Below are 24,539 nucleotides of genomic sequence, written 5' to 3'. Positions count from 1 at the left end.
CTTGTCGTTTTCGTCTGCTTTCCATCCTCAGACTAATGGACAGACGGAGCGAACTAATCAGACTTTGGAGGCTTATTTGAGGTGTTTTGTCTCTGCTGATCAGGACGATTGGGTGACCTTCTTGCCATTAGCTGAGTTTGCCCTTAATAATCGGGCTAGTTCCGCCACCTTGGTTTCGCCGTTTTTCTGCAACTCTGGTTTCCACCCTCGTTTTTCTTCGGGTCATGTGGAACCTTCTGACTGCCCTGGGGTGGATTCTGTGGTGGATAGGTTGCAGCGGATCTGGAATCTTGTGGTGGACAACTTGAAGTTGTCACAGGAGAGGGCTCAGCGCTTTGCCAACCGCCGCCGCGGTGTGGGTCCCCGACTACGTGTTGGGGATTTGGTGTGGCTTTCTTCCCGCTTTGTTCCTATGAAGGTTTCCTCTCCCAAATTTAAACCTCGTTTTATTGGTCCTTACAAGATATTGGAGATTCTTAATCCTGTATCCTTTCGCCTGGATCTACCTGTGTCGTTTGCTATCCACAACGTGTTTCATAGGTCCTTGTTGCGGCGGTACGTTGTCCCTGTGGTTCCTTCTGCTGAGCCTCCTGCTCCGGTGTTGGTTGAGGGCGAGTTGGAGTACGTGGTGGAGAAGATCTTGGATTCTCGTCTCTCCAGGCGGAGGCTTCAGTACCTGGTCAAGTGGAAGGGCTATGGTCAGGAAGATAATTCCTGGGTGGTCGCCTCTGATGTTCATGCGGCCGATTTAGTTCGTGCCTTTCACGCCGCTCATCCTGATCGCCCTGGTGGTCGTGGTGAGGGTTCGGTGACCCCTCACTAAGGGGGGGGTACTGTTGTGATTTTGCTTTTTGCTCCCTCTAGTGGTCATTAGTGATTTGACTCTGGAGCATCTGTCTTTTCCTATATCCTCACCTGGGCCGTTAGTTCAGGGGCGTTGCTATATAAGCTCCCTGGACCTTCAGTTCAATGCCTGGCATCGTTGAAATCAGAGCTAATCTGTTGTGCTCTTGTCCTCTGATCCTGGTTCCTGTTTTTCAAGCTAAGTCTGCTTCTTTGCTTTTTGCTTTTGTTTTGTTTGGTATTTTTGTCCAGCTTGTTCCTATCTGTATCCTGACCTTTGCTGGAAGCTCTAGGGGGCTGGTGTTCTCCCCCCGGACCGTTAGACGGTTCGGGGGTTCTTGAATCTCCAGCGTGGATTTTTATAGGGTTTTTGTTGACCAGATAAGTTATCTTGCTATATTCTGCTATTAGTAAGCTGGCCTCTCTTTGCTGAACCTGGTTCATTTCTGTGTTTGTCATTTCCTCTTACCTCACCGTTATTATTTGTGGGGGGCTTGTATCTTGCTTTGGGGTCCCTTTCTCTGGAGGCAAGAGAGGTTTTTGTTTTCTTCTCCTAGGGGTAGTTAGATTCTCCAGCTGGCGCGAGTCATCTAGCGATCACCGTAGGCATGATCCCCGGCTACTTCTAGTGTTGGCGTTAGGAGTAGCTATTTGGTCAACCCAGTTACCACAGCCCTATGAGCTGGATTTTTGTATCTTGCAGACTTACACGTTCCTCTGAGACCCTGTCCACTGGGGTCATAACACCTGTTGCCCCAACCATGACTGATCCGGGCTTGACAGATCTTGTTACTCTCACCACCGTCCGCCTTGTGGCGGCTACCGAACTTGCAAACAGGGTTAGCCTTCAGATCCAGACATCGAGTGATCTGATGGCACCTGAGAGATCAACCACTGGTACTGACACCGCATTGGCCACGGATAGAAGACCACCTCCTGCACAGCTACAAGAAGACTGAGTAAGCAAAAATGCTTTAATGATTGTACATAGTTAATTGTTTCCACTGTTTTGCTGCTAAAACCCGTCTAGGGTTATTCTTAAAGGGATCCCTTTGTTGACCCGGGATCCCTATTGTTTTTGTTTGTTTTCTACTTTTGCACAGTTATCAAAGGACTGCCGAATCATGGACGGTGAATGATTCAAAAACTGATTTTGGAAATAGTTTGCACCTTCTTAAAGGTGCTCTCTACTGGTTTTACATGAAGAAAGGACACTTTGCGAAGATACTGTTTTTTGAAAACATTACTGGAGTCCTTATTGCGAACAGACTTGCAGCTTGAGAAGTTGCACTACCTCGTAGAGACTTGGTCCCCTCTTAAAGGGGATGTTCATTGATAGTACTTAGAGAATGATGATGCTCTAAAAAGAAAAGTAATAATGCTGATATGTTAAAGTTAAATGTAGCCAACTAGTTGATTGTAAGAAATGTTTAATGATGTTGATAGAAGAACGAGGACAGGAAGTGAACCCGTACGGGGTTAGTTAGTGAGTCCTCCTAGGAGCCATACAGAGATGGCTCAGTGATCTTAAACTGAAAGAAAAATTATATGTTCTATACTGTGTATAGTAGTGGAAGGACAGTAGGCCCGGGCGGAAAGGGGCGGTCCTGTACAGAAAGGAGAGGCAGTAGGTCTGGAGCAGTTAGGACAGGCGGTCCTGCAGACGTAAAGTAGGAGAATGCATAAAAGTTAATTAGCCTTATATGTGATATAAGAAGGTCTTTAGTGGATTTAGCGAGTACGTCCTTAAAGGCAATGTTAAATTATTGTTCACAAATTTTGCACTTAGTAGAATACCCGGTTGGGTAAAAGAAGTTATTTATAGGATGTTATTTAAAGTATTTAACCATGTTTGTAACGTTCAAGTGTCCTCACCTCCCATAAAGGGAAGCTCTGTTAAAAAGTTTACTTGTACTTGCATTTTCAAAATTGTATGTCTTTTTGCTGACATGTATTGTTGTTTTCTTCCCAGTCCAGGAGTACTGGATTTAACCGGGGGGGGGGAGTGCAGCACCCCAGAGTCCTGGTCGTTGCAGTACTGGAGCTCCGCCGCTAAGGGGGGCTATGGTACGTCTGATGGCACTGAAGGAGTTCATCTGACCAGGTATCACAGACACCAATACATTTCACAGTCTGGCCTCCAGGGGGAGCTAAGGGTTCTATTTATTAGGCCACTCCTCACAATCTAGTAAAACTGGGGGTTAGGCAGGAAGTTAGAAGAGAAAGCTGACTGGGTTGGAACCAGGCAACACTTTGTGGCAGAGGGTGTTGTAGGGGAAGATTCAGAGGGGTCCCTGTCAGGGGTGGGATCCTGACAGAGGCCTAGCAACCAGAGAGAATGTTACGGGACCACGCCTGCACGATATAGCGGCGGTACCCCAAGAAAGGACAAGAAGCGAGGTATATTGTGCTGAGTGAGAAACGAGATCAACGCAACAAGGAGAATACCAGTAGGAGTCATGCTGTAAGACGAGGCAACATCCTATTGAGGCGCATAACCGGTGGCCGGAACGCCGAGGAAGTATAGAGCTCCAAGCCAAACTTCAAACCTACGGCAGGACAGTCAGTTACAGGCGGGCTGTCTCACCCAGACCCAGGAAGACTCAGGGGGGGTAACAACAGGAGTGGGGCGACGCTAGAGTCCCAGAAGAGCTCCGAGCCTCCCCGTCATACGGGTGCGTCCTAACCGTAAGATCAGGGGGACGTAGAGGGAGAACATCAGAATCGAGTTGTGAGGGAACACGAGAAACAGACACAACAGTTGTGGGGACTATCCCGTAAGCACAGCAGGGGAGGACCACAACACACAAGCGCAGGAAGGTAGGCACAGATTTCCACCTGCAAAGGGAACTCTGGAGGTGCCATCGGACCGGCCGGACTTGCGCAGCCCGGTTAACCGTATTCCGGATTGAGGACTCAGAAGCCTTCAGTAAAGAGGTAAAGAGACTGCAACCTGGTGTCCTCGTTATTGACCGCGACCGGCACTACACCGCACCATAACATCAGCATCATATCACCACCTTTTATTGTGCGCCCCTCAGCAGGGTCACGGACCGGGTCTAGCCACCGTGACAACCCCAGAGCAGAGACTCAGAGACCCGGTACCGGGTACCCCTCGGCCCTGCGGCAGTGGGGGCGCTGCACATGCGCGGCCAGAACTCCACCCCCACCTCCCCGCACCTCACAATGGGGCAGCGGATGCGTGGAAAAACAGCATCCGCTGCACCCGTTGTGCGGCGCAAACAACGCTAGCATCGGTACGTCGCTCTGCGACGGGCCGAGTACGACGCTAGTGTGAAAGTAGCCTTAAAGAAACTTGAAAAGTGATATCTTCATGTTTCTCTACAGATCCTTATGTGAAAGTGTCGCTACTTTGTGATGGACGTAGACTCAAAAAGAAGAAAACAACTATAAAAAAGAATACCTTAAACCCAACATATAATGAGGCCATTATCTTTGATATTCCACCAGAGAGCATGGACCAAGTTAGCCTGCTTATCTCAGTTATGGATTATGATAGGTAAGCAGAGTTAATAGTATTACTGTAGCACAGTAAGTCTCCATATTAATAATGCTCATGGATTTAGAATGTTGAAGTGCAATGTGTACATGTTTAAATACTCTTATCCATATAGTATATTTCAGCCAGATAAAGTTAAAAGTTTAAAAATAGATACAAAATTACATCTAGTAATACTGTATGTTTAGTAAAAAAAAATCACAATTAAATAAGCAATACATATTATTTAACGTTAGCAGTTAATTGTTTCATATACGATATTTCAAATTTCTGATATCCATTTTTCCTTTGCTTATTTTCCACTTTCATTTAGGGTTGGCCATAATGAAATTATTGGAGTGTGTCGAGTTGGTAATAGCACAGAAGGCCTTGGAAGGGATCATTGGAATGAAATGTTAGCATACCCACGAAAGCCTATAACACACTGGCATCCACTGGTAGAAATGAAGAAATCATTTAAAGAGGTTTGTTCCATACTTTAAATTGCATGTTTCATGTGTCATATAATCTATGTGACTCGTATAATAAAAAAATCTTAAGAATATAAAAAATAAAATAAATATATTTGGTATTGATGGGTCTTTTTTGTTTCAGTCAATTCACACCTCCCCCAAAAATGAAATAAAAAGAGGTCAAAATTTGTACATACTCATAATTTGTGCCAATAGCAACTATAGCTCATCCTGCAAAAAGCAAGCCCTGATAGAAACCTATGAACCTCAAAACAGTGGCAGAATTAGAATGTAAGGAGGAAAAAACTAAATTAAAAGTAATATAATGTACAGTGTCTTAAGGGGTTTAAGAGATGATGTGCATGTGTATAGGATTGATAGCTTTACAATTTGATTCTAGTTTAAAAAAGAAGCACCAGTCTAACGCTGTCTACTTTAAAGGAAACCCTTTTGGGGTTATTCTACAGATTTATAGTGTTCTTAAGCGGTGAGGTTGCCCCACTGAAAGCCTAGCTACCGGCAGCAAATGAACGTCATTCCTCAAGCTTTTAGTCATAAAGGCCCGGCTTCTGTCTCCAGTCAATATCAAGTGGGCGGCGGTTAGCACTGACTGACAGTCGGCTCTACACTGCATCAATACGTCACTGCTGTGTGGGCTGTCTGTCAATATGTTGCAGCATGGTTATATACGTTGTTCAATTCTACTGAGCGGTGACTGAAGTGGGGCAGGCCGCGCCTCTATGACTGAAAGTCAGAGGCTGCTGGGAGGAATAAAGTTCATTTCCTTCTGGTAGCCGGGAGCTTTGGAACGCTAGTAACCTTCAGACTATTCTAATATATTCAGGTTTTTATTTTATGTATTTAGCAAAAATGTTAAATTATGATTTACAGTTGTGCTCAAAAGTTTACATACCCTGGCAGAATTTTTGTTTTCTTGGCCTTTTTTCAGAGAATATGAATGATAACACCAAAACTTTTTCTCCACTCATGGTTAGTGGTTGGGTGAAGTCATTTATTTCCAAAATACTGTGGTTTATTTTTTAAAATCATAATGACAACTAGTGTTGAGCATTCCGATACCGCAAGTATCGGGTATCGGCCGATATTTGCGGTATCGGAATTCCGATACCGAGTTCCGATATTTTTGCGATATCGGGAATCGGGATCGGAATGCATATTCATGTGTAAAATAAAGAATAAATTTAAAAAATAGGGATATACTCACCCTCTGACGCGCCCTGGTAGTAACCACTGCAACCCTGCAGCCTCCGTTCCTAAGAATGAGCGAGTGAAGGACCTGCGATGACGTCGCGGTCTTGTGATTGGTCGCATGAGCGGTCACATGAGCGGTCACACGACCAATCACAAGCCGCCACGTCATCGAAGGTCCTTCACTCGCTCATTCTTAGGAACGGAGGCTGCCGGTTGCAGCGGTTACTACCAGGGCGCGTCAGAGGGTGAGTATATCCCTATTTTTATTCTTTATTTTACACATGAATATGGATCCCAGGGCCTGAAGGAGTTTCCTCTCCTTCAGACCCTGGGAACTATCCAGGATCACTTCCGATATTTGTGTCCCATTGACTTGTATTGATATCGGGTATCGGTATCGGCGATATCCGATATTTTTCGGATATCGGCCGATACAATCCGATACTGATACTTTCAAATAATGGAAGGTATCGCTCAACACTAATGACAACCCAAAATATCCAAATGACCCGGATCAAAAGTTCACATACCCCATTTCTTAATACCTTGTATTGCTCCCTCTAACATCAATGACAGCTTGAAGTTTTTTGTGGTAGTTGTGGAAGAGGTTCTTTATTTTCTCAGATGGTAAAGCTGCCTACTCTTCTTGGCAAAAAGCCTCCAGTTCCTGTAAACTCCTGGGCTGTCTAGCATGAACTGCACGCTTGAGATCTGCCCAGAGTGGCTCAATGATATTGAGGTCAGGAGACTGAGATGGCCACTCCAGAACCTTCACTTTGCTCTGCTTTAGTCAATGACAGGTCAACTTGGTCTTGTGTTTTGGATCGTTGTCATATTGGAACTTTCAATTACGTCCCATGCACAGCTTCAAGGCTGATGAGTGAAAATTTGCCTCCAGTATTTGCTGTTAACATGCTGGATTCATCTTTCCTTCAACTTTTACCAAGTTTCCTGTGCCTTTGTAGCTCACACATCCCCAAAACATCAGCGATCCACCTCCATGCTATACAGTAGGAATGGTGATCCTTTCATCATAGGCCTTGTTCACCTCTCTCCAAATGTAACGTTTATGGTTATGGCCAAAAAGTTCAATTTTGGTCTCATCACTTCAAATTACCTTGTTCCAGAAGTTTTAAGGCTTGTCTCTGTGCTTTTTTGCATATCGTAGGCAAGATACTTTATCGCATTTGCGCAGTAATGGCTTTATTCTGGTGACTCAACCATGCAGCACATTTTTCTTCAAGTGTCTCCTTACTGTGCATCTTGAAAAAGCCACACCGCTAGTTTTCAGAGAGTCCTGCATTTCAGCTGATGTTATTTGTGGGTTTTTCTTTGCATCCCGAACAATTTTCCTGCCAGTTGTGACCACATTTTTCTTGGTCTACCTGACTGTGGTTTTGTTTTTACAGAGCCTCTTATTTTCCATTTCTTAATCACAGTTTGAATGCTGCTGACTGGCATTATCAATTCCTTGGATATCTTTTTGTGTCCCTTTTATGCTTTATACAGTTCAGCTACCTTTTCCGGTAGATCCTTTAACAATTATTTTGCTTTTCCCACGACGATCCATAAATGTCAGTGGCTGGATGAAAGATGCAAGAGTCTGTCTGGATCCCAGAAACTCACTCAGCTTTTATGTACACACACTGATTACAAGCAAACAGGTCACAGGTGAGGAAGTTACCTTTAGAAGCCATTCAAACCCATTTGTGTCAACTTCTGTACATGTTATCAGGCCAAAATCACCAGGGTTATTTGAACTTTTTATCAGGGTCATTTGGATGTTTTGGGTTGCCATTATGATTTAATAAGAGAAAACCCAGTAGATAGACAATAAATGGCTTCACCCAACCACTAACCTGAGTGGAGAAAAAGTGTTGGCATTATCATTCATATTCTCTGAAAAAAGGCCAAGAAAGCAAAAATTCTACCAGAAAATGTAAACTTTTGAGCACAACTGTATGTATTGGTGATATCGTTATATAGTGATTAGTGTTGAGCGATACCGTCCGATACTTGAAAGTATCGGTATCGGAAAGTATCGGCCGATACCGACAAAGTATCGGATCTCGCCGATACCGATACCCGATACCAATACAAGTCAATGGGACTCAAGTATTGGAAGGTATCCCTGATGGTTCCCAGGGTCTGAAGGAGAGGAAACTCTCCTTCAGGCCCTGGGATCCATATGAATGTGTAAAATAAAGAATTAAAATAAAAAATATTGATATACTCACCTCTCCGACGCAGCCTGGACCTTACCGCTGTGAACCGGCAGCCTTCTTTGCTTAAAATGAGCGCGTTCAGTACCTTCCATGACGTCACGGCTTCTGATTGGTCGCGTGGCGGTCACATGAGCGGCACGCGACCAATCAGAAGCAGTGACGTCATGGAAGGTGCTGAACGCGCTCATTTTAAGCAAAGATGGCTGCCAGTTACTACCAGGGCGCATCAGAGGGTGAGTATATCCCTATTTTTTATTTTAATTCTTTATTTTTTACATGGATATGGATCCCAGGGCCTGAAGGAGAGTTTCCTCTCCTTCAGACCCTGGGAACCATACACTGGGAACTTCCGATTCCGATTCCCGATACCACAAAAGTATCGGATCTCGGTATCGGAATTCCGATACCGCAAGTATCGGCCGATACCCGATACTTGCGGTATCGGAATGCTCAACACTAATAGTGATATTAAAATACCAACAGGAAGTCTTAGTATGTTCTATATACCTTCTGGGATAATACATCTTTGACATATAGTATGTATCTATGTCTCCTCTTAGTTTGTATTTCATACTGACATAGCTGTGAAATGTAATAGAGTGTAGTCTTTTAGATAAAAATACTTTAATTCCTTAATGTAAACGATTGTATACCGTACTCAATCACTGCAATTGTGGCAATCATGCCTTAGTGGAGGAAACCACCCCTGATCTTATGATTTATTATATTTATTAGGCTACACTTACTGCAATCAATTACAAATTTGCTATAAAAAACAAATGAAAAATACAAAAACATTGAGGGCATGTTGATGTCAATGTTTCTCTGACTTTAACCAGATACCTACAGCTATTTATTGATTTCCAATCCCTTAACGTTTCCTGATAAATTAATTTATTTATTTTCCATGTCATGCATGAACTTTTGAGTGTTTTAGATAAATGTCTTAGTGTAATTGTGTATTGACTTTTCCTTGTATTCTAAACAGGTTGACAAGTATTTAACCCTGGCATAACTTATCAGTGGCATTTTTAAATACCAAATGATCTGATTGTATGAAATTTTACCCTGCAGCTCTGAACAATGACATAGTCACTTTTAATACCCTAAACTTTGTTGATTTTGTGCCTTGAGCTTTTTCCTCCCATTAATCAAAGAGCCTTAGCATTTTCTGTTCTGTGAGCATAGCCATATGAGGGATTGATTTTGTGGGACGAGTTCTAGTTTTGAATGACACCATTCATTTTACCATGCGATATATTGGAAATCAGAAGAAAAATTCCAAATGCGGTGAAATAGCAACACGCATAAATAAAAACACGCATTTCCTCCATTTTTTCAGAGTTTTGTTTTTATGGCATACCTCATTGTGTGGTAAAAGCTACCTGGCAGTATGATTCTGCCAATTTGTACGATTATGGTGATTTCAAACTTGTCCAGTGTTTTTACTTAATTGGTGAAAAAAAAAATTTGAACTCTGCACAAAAATATTGTGTTGCAATTTTCTGTGGTCAGTAACTTATTTATCATTCTGTAGTCATGTATTAGTCCTGTACATCTGCCACCTCTACCACTGTCTTTAAAGGGATTGGCTATCAATTTTTTTTTATTACCAAATGCATACCTCCCAACCATTACAAATCCTAATTTGTGGAGCTAGTCCATCAGTTCAAGGATGTATCCTGACTTCAACTGCATCTGTGTTTTATGGAAACAGATATAGACGAATATAATGGTGCACCAGGATCATCATGCTTCAGCATTCTAGACAGAGCTGATAATCCCGCAAGGACATTCTAGAATGTTAAGTGACTTCATGGGAAAAAAGAAAGAGGCAGCGCTTAGACCAGTTGTAACCCAGGAGAAAAGAGCAGGGATGTGATAGGCAAGTGTATGTCTGAGCATACAGTATAATCATACTGTGTTTTGGGCACTGTGGGAGCATTATACTGTGTAGAGGGCTGTGTGGGCAGCACACTCTGTGAGAGCAACATACTGTGCATAGGTGATTATACTGTAGGAGCATCATACTCTATGGATAGAATGTACTGTGAAGGCATCTTTCCGTACGTGTCAAGGGAATGTACTGTGGGGGAATGTAATTTTGCAGCAACATAATGTGTGTGGGGGGAATGTTAGGGCATCTGTGTCGCCGAGTCACAAAGGTGACACTGAGTTACTACTCACAGACAAGCCATGAGACAGGGGAGTCAAGAGGTCCTGGGTCAGATACCAAGAGATCTCATAATAAGCAGAGTAGTTAGGCAAAGGTGTAGTCAGGTCACAGTCCGAGATCAGAATTCCAGGAATGCAGCAGATCAAAACAAAAGGGCTAGGCAAATGGATGGTAAATGGCAAAGTCCAAAATCAGGCACACAAAGATCAAAAATAGAGCACTGGGAAACAAGGCACACACACCACCGACCCTGATTCTATAGGGCAGCTGAGCTGTCACTCACTGTCTCCAGTACACAGTGAATGGTGGAATTGTGACAGCATCATATTGTGTGAATGGTGACTGTGGGGGAATCATACTGTGTGTGAAAATGTACTGTGGGTTCATCATACTATGTGTGTGGATCTGTGGGGGTATCATACTGTGTAACAGGAGACTTGGGACGCAACATTCTGTGCATGAAGGGACTGTGGGAGCATCATACTATACACAGGATAATGTACTGTGAGGCATCCTTCTGTGTGTTGGACATGTACTATAGGGGTATCAATTTATGTATGAAGGAATTTCTATGGGGGTATAATTCTGTGTGGAGGGAATATTCTGTGTGCAAGGGGCTATAGTTTGGGGACATTATACTGTGTGTTTGGGATTGTACTGTGAGGGAATTATACTGTTTGGGAAATTGTACTGTGAGACATCATACTGTGTGGAGGGTATGTGCTGTGTGGGCATTGCACTGTAACGGTGGAATGTAATGTGGGAGGCATCACAGTGTGTGATGGCTTGACAGTGAGGGCATCATACTGCGTGGGGAGACTGTGGGGCAATTATACTGTGTATAGGTGACTGTTCGTATAATATTGAGAGTAGGGGAAGTGAACTGAGGAGTGGCATCATTATGTGTATGAGGAAATGCACAGTGGGGGCATGCTACTATGTTGGAGGAATGTACTTGGGGACATCATACTGTGTGCGATGGACTGGGGAATCATACTGTGTGTTGGTGATTGTACTATGGGGCATCTACTGTGTGTAGGAGAATATACTGGTATGTTTGAGGTACGTAATGTGGAGGGTATCTTGCTATGTGTGAATGAATGTGCTGTGGGAACATCACACTGTGTGTGGTTATATTGTGGGGACATGGTGCTGTGTATGAGGGAATGCACTGTGAGGGTATCATACCGTGTGTCAGTGATTGTACTGTGGGGGCATTATATTGTGTGTGGGGGAATATATTATTATTATATTATTATTATTATACATTTTTATAGCGCCATTTATTCCATGGCGCTTTACATGTGAAAAGGGGGCAAATATAGACAAATACATTAAACATGAGCAAAAAACAAGGCACTAACAGGTACAGAAGGAGGGAGGACCCTGCCCACGAGGGCTCACAGTCTGCAGGGGATGGGGCATTGGGGGCATCATGCTGTGTGGTGGGATGTACTGTGTAATGAGATCTATGGGGCAGACACTGAGAGTCTGCCTCAAGAGCTTATGCTAAATGACAGTGGGCATTACCAGTGTGAGACAGGTAATGAATGACTGTCTGATCTCCTAATCTACCTGTCTCACACTGATAATTCCCCCTTCATTTAAAATAAGCTCTGAAGGCAGATCCTCCTAGAGATCTGTATCCAGCCCAAAGATCTTAAGAGCTCATTTACATAATAAGACAAAGTGGATTTCCCTGGAATAACATATCAGATTACAGATATAGGCATCAATTTATCCAACTTTCTTTGAACTGCATGCCCATATAGATGTTTCAGGATGGTTGATTCCCTTTCTAAGCATTCATTGCTTTTTCACATTCCATAGAGCAACCTTGCTTGATTCCAAAACAGGGATTCTATTGGAAGGCTTGTTAAAAAGCTATAGATTCTTCATTTAACAAACCTTTGTTTAAAAAATATACATATCTTGTTGTTGACATAAGCATCTATGGATTTTTGAATCCTATGATTTTATTTTCTGTACCAGCAGCTGTCTGGCACTGGTCAATAGTGTAGACTGAGTGCGCTGTCTACCATGCGTGCATAGCCTATTATATTAGTTTAACCTATTTAGTACATAACTGTACATGCTGTTACCTTGGCCCAAGTGCATGGCCGTATATTTATCTAAATTAAACTTCAATTTCCATTTCTTGGACCAAGCCTCATGATTATCTAAATCTCTCTGTAATATTAAATTATCCTCATCTGTGTTGATTACTTTCCAGGGCTTGGAATCATCTGTGAACACTGAAATTCTACTTTGTATGCTCTTATTAAATTTATTAATAAATATGTTAAAAAGAAGGGGGTCATTTTTAATACACAATGTATGCCGTAAAAACAATTCCCAAAATACAATATCACAATTGAATTTTTTTTTGTTTCACCGCATTTGGAATATATTTTCCATTTTCCAGTACAGTATGCGGTAAAATGAATGCTGTCACCTGAAAGTTCTTACAGAATTTTACATAAAAAAATCCCAAGATCTCATATATCTATTTGGACAGAAAAATATAAAAGTTATAGCTCTTGGAAGAAAGAGAGGAAAAGACAAAAAAAAAAGAAAAATTATCATGTCTGGAAGGTGTGAACATTAGGAATAATTTTCTGACTGTCACGGTACTTAATTCCAGCATAATTCGGGGTGTATGCCATTTGGACCCAGTGATTTGCCTATTTTAGAGTTATTGAGGCAGTGCCGCACTTCTTGCTGGGTTAAGTAGATGAAAATGGTGAATTTCTTGTATCCCTGATCTTGTCATGTGTCATGGGATTTCCTTGCATAAATACATAGAGAATCAGACATTTCACTGTTTTACGGTCATTGATGTATATATGAATCAAAAGTCGTGTTTCTGCCATTGATGCTTACTCGCAAGCCAAACTCGCATCTTTCCCTGCAAATGATGGCTGAGTTAATCAGCCATCATGTGCCTTTAACTTTGTAACTTGTTAAATGTTGCTGTCAATCTATGATTTCGGCATTTAACATGTGCCGACTGAGAGCGCTTCATTCCACGTGCCTGTGACGTGATCACGGGGCATTGATGGGCTGTCATGTTGTCATCTGCTGAACAGCTTCATGATTGTCATTACGATAGTCCTGTGAAAGCCAACCTGTAGCTGACGTTTAAAGGAGATTGTGAGTTTAACTATGCATGGCAGTGCTGATGCCCTGCTATGCATGGCGCAAGTGATCAGGGGACTATTAAATACAGTAAAAGTTAAAAAAAAAGGTTTTTTTTGGCTGCTGCAACATTACAATAAAATGCAATAAGAGGCAATCAAAACATTGTACATACCCCAAATGGTATCAGTAAAAAACATCAGCTCAGGGCACAAGCAATAAGCACATGGACAGCCCCATACCCCAAAAATGAAAACATTGCGGGTCTTGAAAAATGACAAGAGATCATTTACCGTATATGCTCGAGTATAAGCCGACATTTTCAGCCCATTTTTTAGGCTGAAAGCACCCCTCTAGGCTTATACTCGAGTCATTGTCCCGGGGGGTCAGCGGGGGAAGGGAAGCGGCAGCTGACAAATCATACTCACCTGCTCCCGGCGTCTCTCTGCATGTCCCTGCTTCTCCGGCGCCCGTAGCTCTTTCTGAGTTCAGCAGTCATATGGTACCGCTCATCAAAGTAATGAATATGGATGCGACTCCACTCTCATAGGGGTGGAGCGCATATTCATTACTTTAATAAGCATACAAGTGACCGCTGAACACAGGAACAAGCTTCCGGCATCAGAGACCATTGCATCGGAGAAGCAGGGACCGTGCCGGGATGGTGAGTATAACGGGGAGGGTGAGCATTGCGATATTCACCTGTCCCCAGGGCCGGACTGGCCATCTGGCAATTCTGGCAAATGCCAGAAGGGCCTGACTGGTTGTGGGCTGCCTTGTCTGCTATGTTGTTAAGAGAATCCATGTTCTCAAGACACCCATACTGTTAAGAGTTGTGATGGAGCACAAAGTGGCTGACTACGTCACTTACCCCAGCAGGCCACGGGTATCAATAGAAATATTGGTCTAGTAGTAAATCTTGCTTTCCTCCATCCATGGAAATATAAGTAATATATCCTCAGCTGGTGCTTGGGGACAGGGACAACATGGGCCTGTGTGATTTCAAATGCCAGGGCTGAATTTCATCCCCAATCTGTACCTGCCTGTCCCCGTTCCACCACCGTGCACCACTCCATCTTCCGCATCCTCTGGCTGTGACATTCAGGTCAGAGGGTGCGATGACGTGTTTAGTGTGCACCCTCTGCCTGAACAGTCACTGCAGAGAGAAGGAAGACACAGCGGCACGTGGCGGTGGATGGGGACAGGTAAATATCGCAAGTGCCGCTGTCCCCGCCTGCTCAGGACAAGAGGTGAGTATGTCATTTTTTTTAATCGCAGCAGCAGCATATGGGGCAAATGTTTCTATAGAGCATCTTATGGGGCCATAATTAACCTTTATGCAGCATTATATGGGGCATAATATTCTATGGAGCATCCTATGGGGCCATAATCAACCTTTATGCAGGATTGTATGGGGCAAATGTTTCTATGGAGCATCTTATGGGGCCATAATCAACCTTTGTGCCTTTGTGCAGCATTATATGGGGCATATTTTTGTATGAAACATCTTATGGGGCCCATCATAAACTTTATTAAGCATTATATGGGGCATATTTTATTATGGAGCATCTTATGGGGCCCATCATGAACTTTATGGAACATTATATGGGGCGTATTTTGTATGGAGCATCTTATGGGGCCCATCATGAACTTTATGGAACATTATATGGGGCGTATTTTCTATAGAGCATTATATGGGGCCATCATGAACTTTATGGAGCATTATATGTGGCTCCTGATTCAATATGTATATTCAAAAACTCTTAGCCTACTAATGTCTCAATTAATTTTACTTTTATTGGTATCTATTTTTATTTTTTAAATTTACCAGCAGCTGCTGCATTTCCCACCCTACGCTTATACTCGAGTCATTAAGTGTTCCCAGGTTTTTGTGGCAAAATTAGGGGGGGGGGGTCTTTTTATACTTGGGTCGGCTTATACTCGAGTATATACGGTATTTATTTAACTGGAGAATCATATTATCGCATTTCCAGTTCAGTTTTACCATATAGTTAACATGGTACATAAAAGTAATATTTGTGGAATTGTACTTTTTTTTGCAATTTCAGCTCACTTGGAATTTATTTCCAGCTTTCAAGTGCATCACATGATAAAATAAATTATCTCATTCAAAAGTGGAACTCGTCCCAGAAAAAACAGGCCTTCATGGTTATGATGACAGAAAAATAAAAAACTTATGGATCTTAAAAGAAGAGGAGAAAAAATAAAAAAAAAAAACACAGAAAATCTTCAGGGGTGAAAGGATTTATGGATTGCCCTTTCCTTCATTCTCTTCCATCATTTAGCCCTATTTTTTGAGGGGTGCCAACACCATCATTTTCGATGTTCTTACTATTTTTGAAGTTGAAGAATATTTTTGAATTATTCTTACTTCTTTAGCAGAGTCTTTCTGTTTAAATCTTTTCTGCCTTCATTTTTTTTGTTACGCACTTTGATTTTCTCTCTATAATTTTTTTTAATGCTTCATCCCTACTTTCTTGCTTTAGGTCTAATGCTTTCTTTTTGTCATTATTTGTGCTCCTTTCAGCTCTATTTATCCATAACAGTTTTTTCCTATTTCTAATTTACTTATTCCCAGAATACATATTATACACATGACCGATTCAGGATGCCTATAAAAGTGTCCACTTTGCTTTGTGTGCTTTTATTTTTGAGGGCAATGTCCCAGATAATGACATTAAGGCCGGTGTCCCACTTGCAACTGCAATGTGAGAAACTCACCTCAATACTTGGCACTGCCGCCGGCGGTTCGGACCGGAGCGCTCAGCTGCATAGAAATACATGAGCTGCACACTCTGGTCCCAAGTGCCGGTGGCAGTGCCGGGTATCGAGGCGAGAGACCCGGGCGAGTTTTTCGCATTGCAATTGCAAGTGGGACACTGGCCTAAGAGATTCTTAGGTGCTAAAAAAAATTTGCCTTCCTGAAGTTTAGTGTTTTTGTAGCCTCTCTACTGAACATCTTATTAAAGGATGTATGAAAGTATAATATTTAATAATCACTAACTTAAATTGGTGAAATCTAATGGGCATCTCTGGTTCACATGTTTCACCACAAGCAGCCATTTTGAGAATAGGAGAGTTGTGAAATCTATGAAAAAGGAGAACCTATAATACATTTTAGTAAAAGCAGCAAAATTAAGTCCACATGCCACAAAAGATTTATAAAAATAAACTTGTCTAATCTTTTCTTGTTAGTAAAAAGAGGAAGCCTAAAAAGAAAAGTATAAAAAATGACTACATAATTGCACACAGGCCTCCATAGGAGGTACATTCACAAAAATTGCAGGATAGTTATATAATGAGCACAGAGCCCTGAACAGCCGGATGTGAGCCCTAATAATGCTTTAAAAGGCCTTGTTTTCATAATGAATAAGGTTGTTATAAAATTACACTATATTTTGCCATAACTATATATATATATATATATATATATATATATATATATATATTTATATATATATATATTTATATATATATTTATTTATTTATATTTATACACTGAATAATTTGCACACAATGTATAAAGCAAGTCATGTTGGAAAAGTGGATGTCTGCCAAGGGCACGGAGGCACAGAGTGATGGTGGCATCTTCTCTTTCAATATAGAGCAGTACATCTGTGGATTCATGATACCATCAAAGAATGGTAGCTCCCCAACACCAGCAGCCATATTGCGCCATATTGTGACGCAGGAAACAGTTTTGCTAGAGTACTCTGACTGATAAGTAAAGCTGTGCTGATCTTCTTGCAGCCTTTATCTTTTTTGTGTGTAAAGAAATGATTTTCTTTCTTAGGTTTTGTGACATTTCTCTTCCATGTGGTGCCATTGCTGGCAGTATAAAATGAGAAGTGGTTTTCCCTGTTTAGTAACTCAAGTTTATAGTCAACTGTCTGCTGAACACCTGTTTAATTAATAATTAGACTTCCCCGTCGTTGAATTCTTGTTAATTATAACTTTTGTAGTCTAAACTTTAGCTTTGTTCCTAAGACTTTTATATCACCTTACACTATCTAATATTTTGAGTCTGACTTTATTGAACGTACAGTGACTATTAAAATCATGTTAATAAAACAAACCTATTTTATTTCACAAAACAGATTTTATTAAATACAGTAAATTAAAAAAACAAACATGCATGCAGTTATTTTGTATTCCAGTAATTGTAACGGCCTGTAGAACAAGGTGATTTATAAAACCAAGAGTACTTAAATATGTGATTTTTTTTTTCGTACTTCACGCTCTAAAAAAGTCAAAAGCTAAATGACTTCAAAATGGACAGCATAGCAGGTACAACCCAAGGTGTAGAGAATTAGGCCTCATATTCCTGCCTCAACCAAATTTTTTTTTTCCAACCATAGGTATGCTAGGAAATAAAAAATACATTTAAACATATTCTTGATACTAACATATCCTTTTTCTCTTCATAGTGGCAAGGCCGAGCAGCTAGTTTTGACAGTCAGGGTTCATGCCCTTCTCCAAAACCTCCACCTACTCCATGAAAAGAAATCGTGCTCAATGCCTGAATTTGTACCAACTTCCAGACTTGTTTGAGTATCCTGCAGAAGATCTCTCACCTCACAGCAAGTCATAAAACCAACAGGTCAAATGGTCTTTACTTGACGTTCAAGAAGAGTGCAGGAAAATGTTCACGTGATTTGGTTTCGTCTTGGTCTGTAGTCTCCTGAAATGTTATATTTTGATGTTTTCATGATAAAAATGGACAACAAAAATGGAAAGATTTGATAACAGACTGGAGAAGACTCATTTTACTGTGTGGATATTTGTTGTTATGTGGACAATGAATGTAAATTGAAGTGTTCTTCATTGCCTGGAACCTGGGAGATTCCTTCATGGCATTAGTACTGACACCTTGACTATAGGCCAGGGTTCCACAGGTATGGAAGATTAAGGATTTAAATAATTGCGATTTATATTCTATTCTAATGATCTTGTATGTCCTTTATATGTGAGAACATAATCATCAACCTGTGTTGTCTTTGATGATTTTGTGTAATATGACAAAAGAAATGCTTTTACATCTTGAGCTTTGTTTATGCTTGCTATGACCCTCACAGGCAATTTCCAGTGCTATATTGAATTAACTTTTAACTTTTTATGGGAGTTGATATTTTTACACCCAGCTCATTGAAATTTCAGGAATGCATTCGGATGCAATCCTCTTACTACAAAGGAGATCTTTTATATAGCAAGGATCCCTGCACTGCTCTCAGGAAAAGTCAATACAGGCAGCAATGACAAAAAGGCAATGTTCAGTGCTGTCGCAACATGCTGCATGTCATCTGTGGCCCTTTTGCTAGTGAATGTTTTGTGATTCAGCTTCTTTGGCTTATACCGTTGTTCACACTGATATATGGTCTATCCACTTATTCGTTGAAATTTGACATGTCTTTGTCTTTATTATGGTCTGCTAATGCTCATTGAATATACCACAAAAGCAAATCACTGCCTTTTGTTCAAGCTTATATCTAGCAAATCCGAAATGATATTTCACTGCACATTAACAACGAGTTTTCTACCATTAATGCTGATAATAAAAATAAAAGATATGTGGTTGATCTGTTTTTGAACAAACTAAAATGCCATAAAAAAACTTTATTAAAAGATATCTTGTACAATTCCACATAAGTGAATGCTAAATGCTTACCTAGTGCTATGTAAGACCAGAATCAAAATGCAATGGTGAAATTTAGCAGGTTCAGAAATGGAACAGACAAATATCGCATACACTAAATTGACAAAGTTGAGGCAGAAAAGTTCTTAGTAGTGATGAGCAAACGTGCATGGATGGGGTGTTATCCGAGCATTCTCGGGTGCTAACCGAGTGTCTTTGGCGTGCTCGAAAAATGTGCTTGAGTCCCCTCGACTGCATGCCTCACGGCTGTTCGACAGCCTGTTTGTTATGCAATCCCTGGTTTTTGTGGCTAACAGCCATGAGACATGCAGTAGTGGGGATTCAAACAAATTTTTCGAGCACACCAAAGAAACTCAGCACCCGAGCATGGTCGGATAACACCTCATCCAAGCATGTTCTCTCATTACTAGTTCCTTGTACCCAGAATCCCCACTTTCTGCTGTACAAGAGAAAACATCCACTTAAATAATAACATTCTTCCTTTTTTATATTAAATGGACTGCATTCTGTTGTGATTTTTTATTTATTTATTTATTTATTTATTATTAAACTTTTTTTTTCATTATTTTGAATAAATCACATAGAAGGGATATAAGGATGAAAGGAATAGCCCTATTATTGAGTCCAATAAGAACTGTGTAAATCTCTATGCTGTTATTTCTCATGTGGGGTGACTGTGGATAGGTAGACCTTTTTTGTTAAAATGAAGGAATTTGAAGGTTTGGATCATAGTAACTAAAATTAAATTATAGACACACTTTTCTATCCTAGATGATCATCTCTAATCTCCTCCATCATACATCACCAAGAATTTTACATAATATAAACTGTTAATCAATAAACCACTTTAGACCTACAGGGATATTACAGTTGTGTCCTTATTTTCCTTTATAAAGAGATAAGTGGCATGAGATGACCAACTTTGAGTCTTGGGATGGATAACTCTTACCCATTTTCCTGTGGACAGATTTTTCAAAGTCTGCTGATCTAAAAAACAGTCTTAGGTGTAGATAACTGCTTTAGAATAAATACAAAAGAAGAAGAAATTACATAAAATAATCACTATATGGCTTACTATCTGAACTGGTTCATCAACCATCTGTCTTGGTGTAGAAGAACGTTCTAGTGCCCAGGATCTCCATTTTGAGAATAGGAACGTCTGATCGTAGGACTACTTTACCCCCTTTTCATCGTTGGTAAAATGTTTAGTACCTGACAAGCAACTACAAGAGGAATAGTTATGGTAAGTGTCCCTTTTGTTGTTATAAAAAAAACTTTTGTTTCCCTTACATACATAAGTAACCAGAATTAAATTGCCGTACCGTGTAGATTTTAGGTTGCTTGCTTCTATGTCTGATGTTACAGAAAGCAAAAATGTGGATCTACCTAATAACAACAATATACAAAGCTAGAGCTTTATTGGTAATACTTTATCAAATATTTTACTGGGATTCATAACAGTATAATCATATGCCCCAATTCTACTGCACAAATTTCTTCAACTGAAAATTCCATTCTTTTTAATGGTGTTGTATTGCAGGCAACCATCATTAAAACAAAATGGGACAGATGCACAATTTTTTCAGCAAAACTGTTAGGGTACGTGCCAACGTTCAGGAATCGGCAGTGCTTTGGACGCAGCACATGTCCGCTGCATTCAAAGCACTGCCGTATATTGAACGCAGCTGAATCCGCATGTGTTCACTGAACCGTGCGGAATCACCGCGTCTAACACATTGTACGGATGAAATTTTTGTTGCATCAACTCGCATCTTCGCAAGAAAAATTAACATGCCGCCGTCTGAAAAGACGTGTCGCATGTCCGTCTCCACAGATGAGCGCCGGCGTCTCTGCATGCACGGTGGGCATGGGATTTCTTGAAATCCTATCCACTATGCTGTAGAATCTGGACGCTGCGGAAGTAGGCAGCATCCAACCCGCAGCGTTTACTGACCTTGTGCACCTACCTTTACAAGGAAGCACACCCTGATGAATATTTTTTGTGTAAGATTCAGAAGCACAACGCTACCCAGCCCTCTAGCTTCCCGCTTGCTTAACGGTGCGCTCATGATGATTAACGGTTTGGAACAGTGGCAAAGCTGAAATGCTATTCAGACCTGTGAGTGCTTATTGACCTTTGTTGAATTGGAGTAGCGCAGGGACTTTAAAACTGGCCAGATACAGCTATCCAACCTGATTTACATCAGCGCTTGCAAGCTCTGAGCTGTTCGCCCCTTGCCTATAAATCCAGACACCTCTAATAGTTTGCAGAGATGTCAGGTAAACTAGACTGAGCATTAAAAAAATTTATCTTCTTAAGGCTACGTTCACATTTGCGTTGTGCGCCGCAGCGTCGGCGCCGCAACGCACAACGCAAATAAAAACGCAGCAAAACGCATGCACAACGCTGCGTTTTGCGCCGCATGCATCGTTTTTTTCATTGAATTTGGACGCAGCAAAAATGCAACTTGCTGCGTCCTCTGCGCCCGGACGCGGGCGCCGCAGCGACGCATGCGGCGCAAAACGCAAGTGCGCCGCATGTCCATGCGCCCCCATGTTAAATATAGGGGCGCATGACGCATGCGGCGCCGCTGCGGCGCCCGACGCTGCAGCGAGGACCGCAAATGTGAACGTAGCCTAAGAATGGAGAGTATTTTAATAAAAGATAAATTACAAAGTTGAATGTTTTTGCAAGTACTTGCAATTTTACCCAATAATTATGAGAAAACGCCTTTAAGAGCTCTAAACATGTCACCCACATAAAACAGTATATTCTTCCATTTTAGAAGCAGGGAAGTGAACAAATCTTAAAGAGATCCGTTCTTTTGTCAAAAGTCTGCAGTCATGCGCTTTGTATGCTGTCCGGATTCTCTAGCGTTGGCAGCAAGAGCAGGTAGTCATGTGACAGCAATATGCATACTTTCAGCCACATTCGGACTAGACATGTTTGGTCTTGCACAATACAACTGAATTGAGTGAGTAGTGGTTTACTGCAAATGGCAGCAAATCACGTTGCAGCTATGGGGCCTGTACGTCTGGCACCAGGATCTCTCTTTCATCACACTTTCAACTGTATCGGAATCCATTCTACTGAACAGTGAAGAGCTTCAGAACACACGCTGCAGAGACCAGAACAGCAGTGGAACAAGCAGAGGTTAGTATTTTTTTTAAATCAATGAGAACATTGTGGAGGACTATGTTTGACCCTTTATACTCTATGGAGGGCTATGTGGAGCCCATTATACTTTACAGATGGCCATGTGGGGGCTATTATACTATTTGGAGGGCTATGTGCCGGCCACTATAGTGCTTTGGATGGCTATGTAGGGGCCATTATTATATTTTTAGGGCTATGTGGGGGACATTATACTGTTTGGAGGGCTTTGCGGGGCCACTATACTGTCAGGATGGCTATGTGGGAACCACTATATTGTTTGGAGGGCTATGCAGGTGTCGTTATACTGTTTAGAAGACTATGTGGGGCCATTATAAGGTTTGGAGGCCCTTGCAGGGCCACTATACTGTTTGGAGGGCTATGTGGAGGCCATTATACTGTTTAGAGGACTATGTGACGGCCATTATACTATTAGGAGGGCTATGCAGGTGCCAATATACTGTTTAGAGGACTATGTGGGGTCCATTATAATGTTTGGAGGGCTTTGCGGGGGCTATTATACTGTTTGAAGGACTAAGTGAGGGCCATTATTCTGTTTGAATGACTATGTGAGAGCTATTATACTGTTTGTGAGACTATATGGGGTCCATTATACTGTTTACAGGACTATGTGGAGGGCCATTAAACTGTTTGTGAGACTGTGGGAGGAAATTATACTGTTTTCAGAACTATGTGGTGGGTCATTACACTGTTTGCAGGTCTAGGGCTTTGTAGGGGCTATTATACTGTTTGCAGGGTTATGTTGGCCAGCCATTATACTGTTTGTGTGGCTATGGGGCGGACATTATATTGTATGCGAGTAATTATATAGTGTGAAGGTTTGCTTGGGGTACGTAGTACTGTATGGATGGCTATGTGGGAGCCATTGTGCTGTTTGAAGGGCTGTATGGTGACCATTATACTGTTTGCAGGGCTAGTGGGAGCCATTATACAAGGTGGACCATTTATATGGATACACCTGGGTGGGCCATTTATAAAGTTGAATTCAAAATTGGCCAACTTCAAAATGGCCGCCATGGTCACCACCCATCTTGAAAAGTTTTCCCCCTCCCATATACTAATGTGCCACAAACAGGAAGTTGATATCACCAACCATTCTCATTTTATTTAGGTGTATCCATATACATGGCCCACCCAGGTGTATCCATATAAATGGCCCACCCTGTACAGGAGGATTGTGTTGGGGCTAGTGTTGAGCATTCCGATACCGCAAGTATCGGGTATCGGCCGATACTTGCGGTATCGGAATTCCGATACCGAGTTCCGATATTTTTGTGATATCGGAAATCGGAATCGGAAGTTCCCAGTGTATGGTTCCCAGGGTCTGGAGGAGAGGAGACTCTCCTTGAGGCCCTGGGATTCTTTATTTTTTACATTAATATGGATCCCAGGGCCTGAAGGAGAGTTTCCTCTCCTTCAGACCCTGGGAACCATCCAGGATACCTTCCGATACTTGAGTCCCATTGACTTGTATTGGTATCGGGTATCGGTATCGGCGATATCCGATATTTTTCGGGTATCGGCAGATACTATCCGATACCGATACTTTCAAGTATCGGAAGGTATCGCTCAATACTAGTCGGGGCCCTTATACTGTATGGTGTGTTATGGGTGCCATTATACTGTATAGAGGCCCATTATCTTGTATGTAGAGCTGTGTGGGGGTCCCAGCTGGGGCATCATACTGTATTGGGGTCACAATAGTTTGCTGGGGTGGTTGAAGGGGGTACAATATAGTCATCCTACTGTATATATGCAGGGTACTGTGGATGACTTCAATGTGAGGGTATCATACTGTGTTTGGGGGCACTTTTGATGGCATATTTTATAGGGCCAAAGAAAGAAGAATCTATGAGCTTTAATAGGTGGAACATTATCTTTGTAAGGGCTGCATGATTTCCATGTATGCCTCCATGTATGTAATCGAAATGTGGCTGATATATGCATATTGCATTCTACAATCACGTGACCGCCAGGTCTCCACTGACACCAGAGAATCCTAACAATGTGCGCATCCTGTGTGGAATCCTTGGTTTGCAGTTATACAGTGTCTGCTAACTTTTAGCAAAAGACCGGACAACCCCTTTAATTGTTTTTCTTATTATTTATTTTTATCTAGACTTT

At 41.6% G+C, this 24,539-nt stretch overlaps 1 protein-coding gene across 3 annotated transcripts in view; it reads left to right on the top strand.

Moving 5' to 3' along the window:
* The window catches only part of SYT6 (synaptotagmin 6), an 827,254-nt gene extending 807,158 nt beyond the window's left edge, over positions 1-20,096 (top strand). For all 3 annotated transcript variants that reach the window (XM_077294958.1, XM_077294959.1, XM_077294960.1), the window contains exons 5-7: positions 4,192-4,363; positions 4,677-4,827; positions 18,015-20,096. In XM_077294958.1, the coding sequence (XP_077151073.1) occupies positions 4,192-4,363; positions 4,677-4,827; positions 18,015-18,086 (395 nt within the window). In that variant the 3' untranslated portion in view covers positions 18,087-20,096. The remainder of the gene's footprint in view (positions 1-4,191; positions 4,364-4,676; positions 4,828-18,014) is intronic.
* The last annotated feature ends 4,443 nt before the right edge of the window (positions 20,097-24,539 follow it).

This window comes from Ranitomeya variabilis, chromosome 3 (assembly GCF_051348905.1).
Source record: "Ranitomeya variabilis isolate aRanVar5 chromosome 3, aRanVar5.hap1, whole genome shotgun sequence".
NCBI lineage: Eukaryota > Metazoa > Chordata > Amphibia > Anura > Dendrobatidae > Ranitomeya > Ranitomeya variabilis.
The sequence above is the reverse complement of the archived record's forward strand: the minus strand, read 5'-3'. Positions and strand labels throughout refer to the sequence as shown.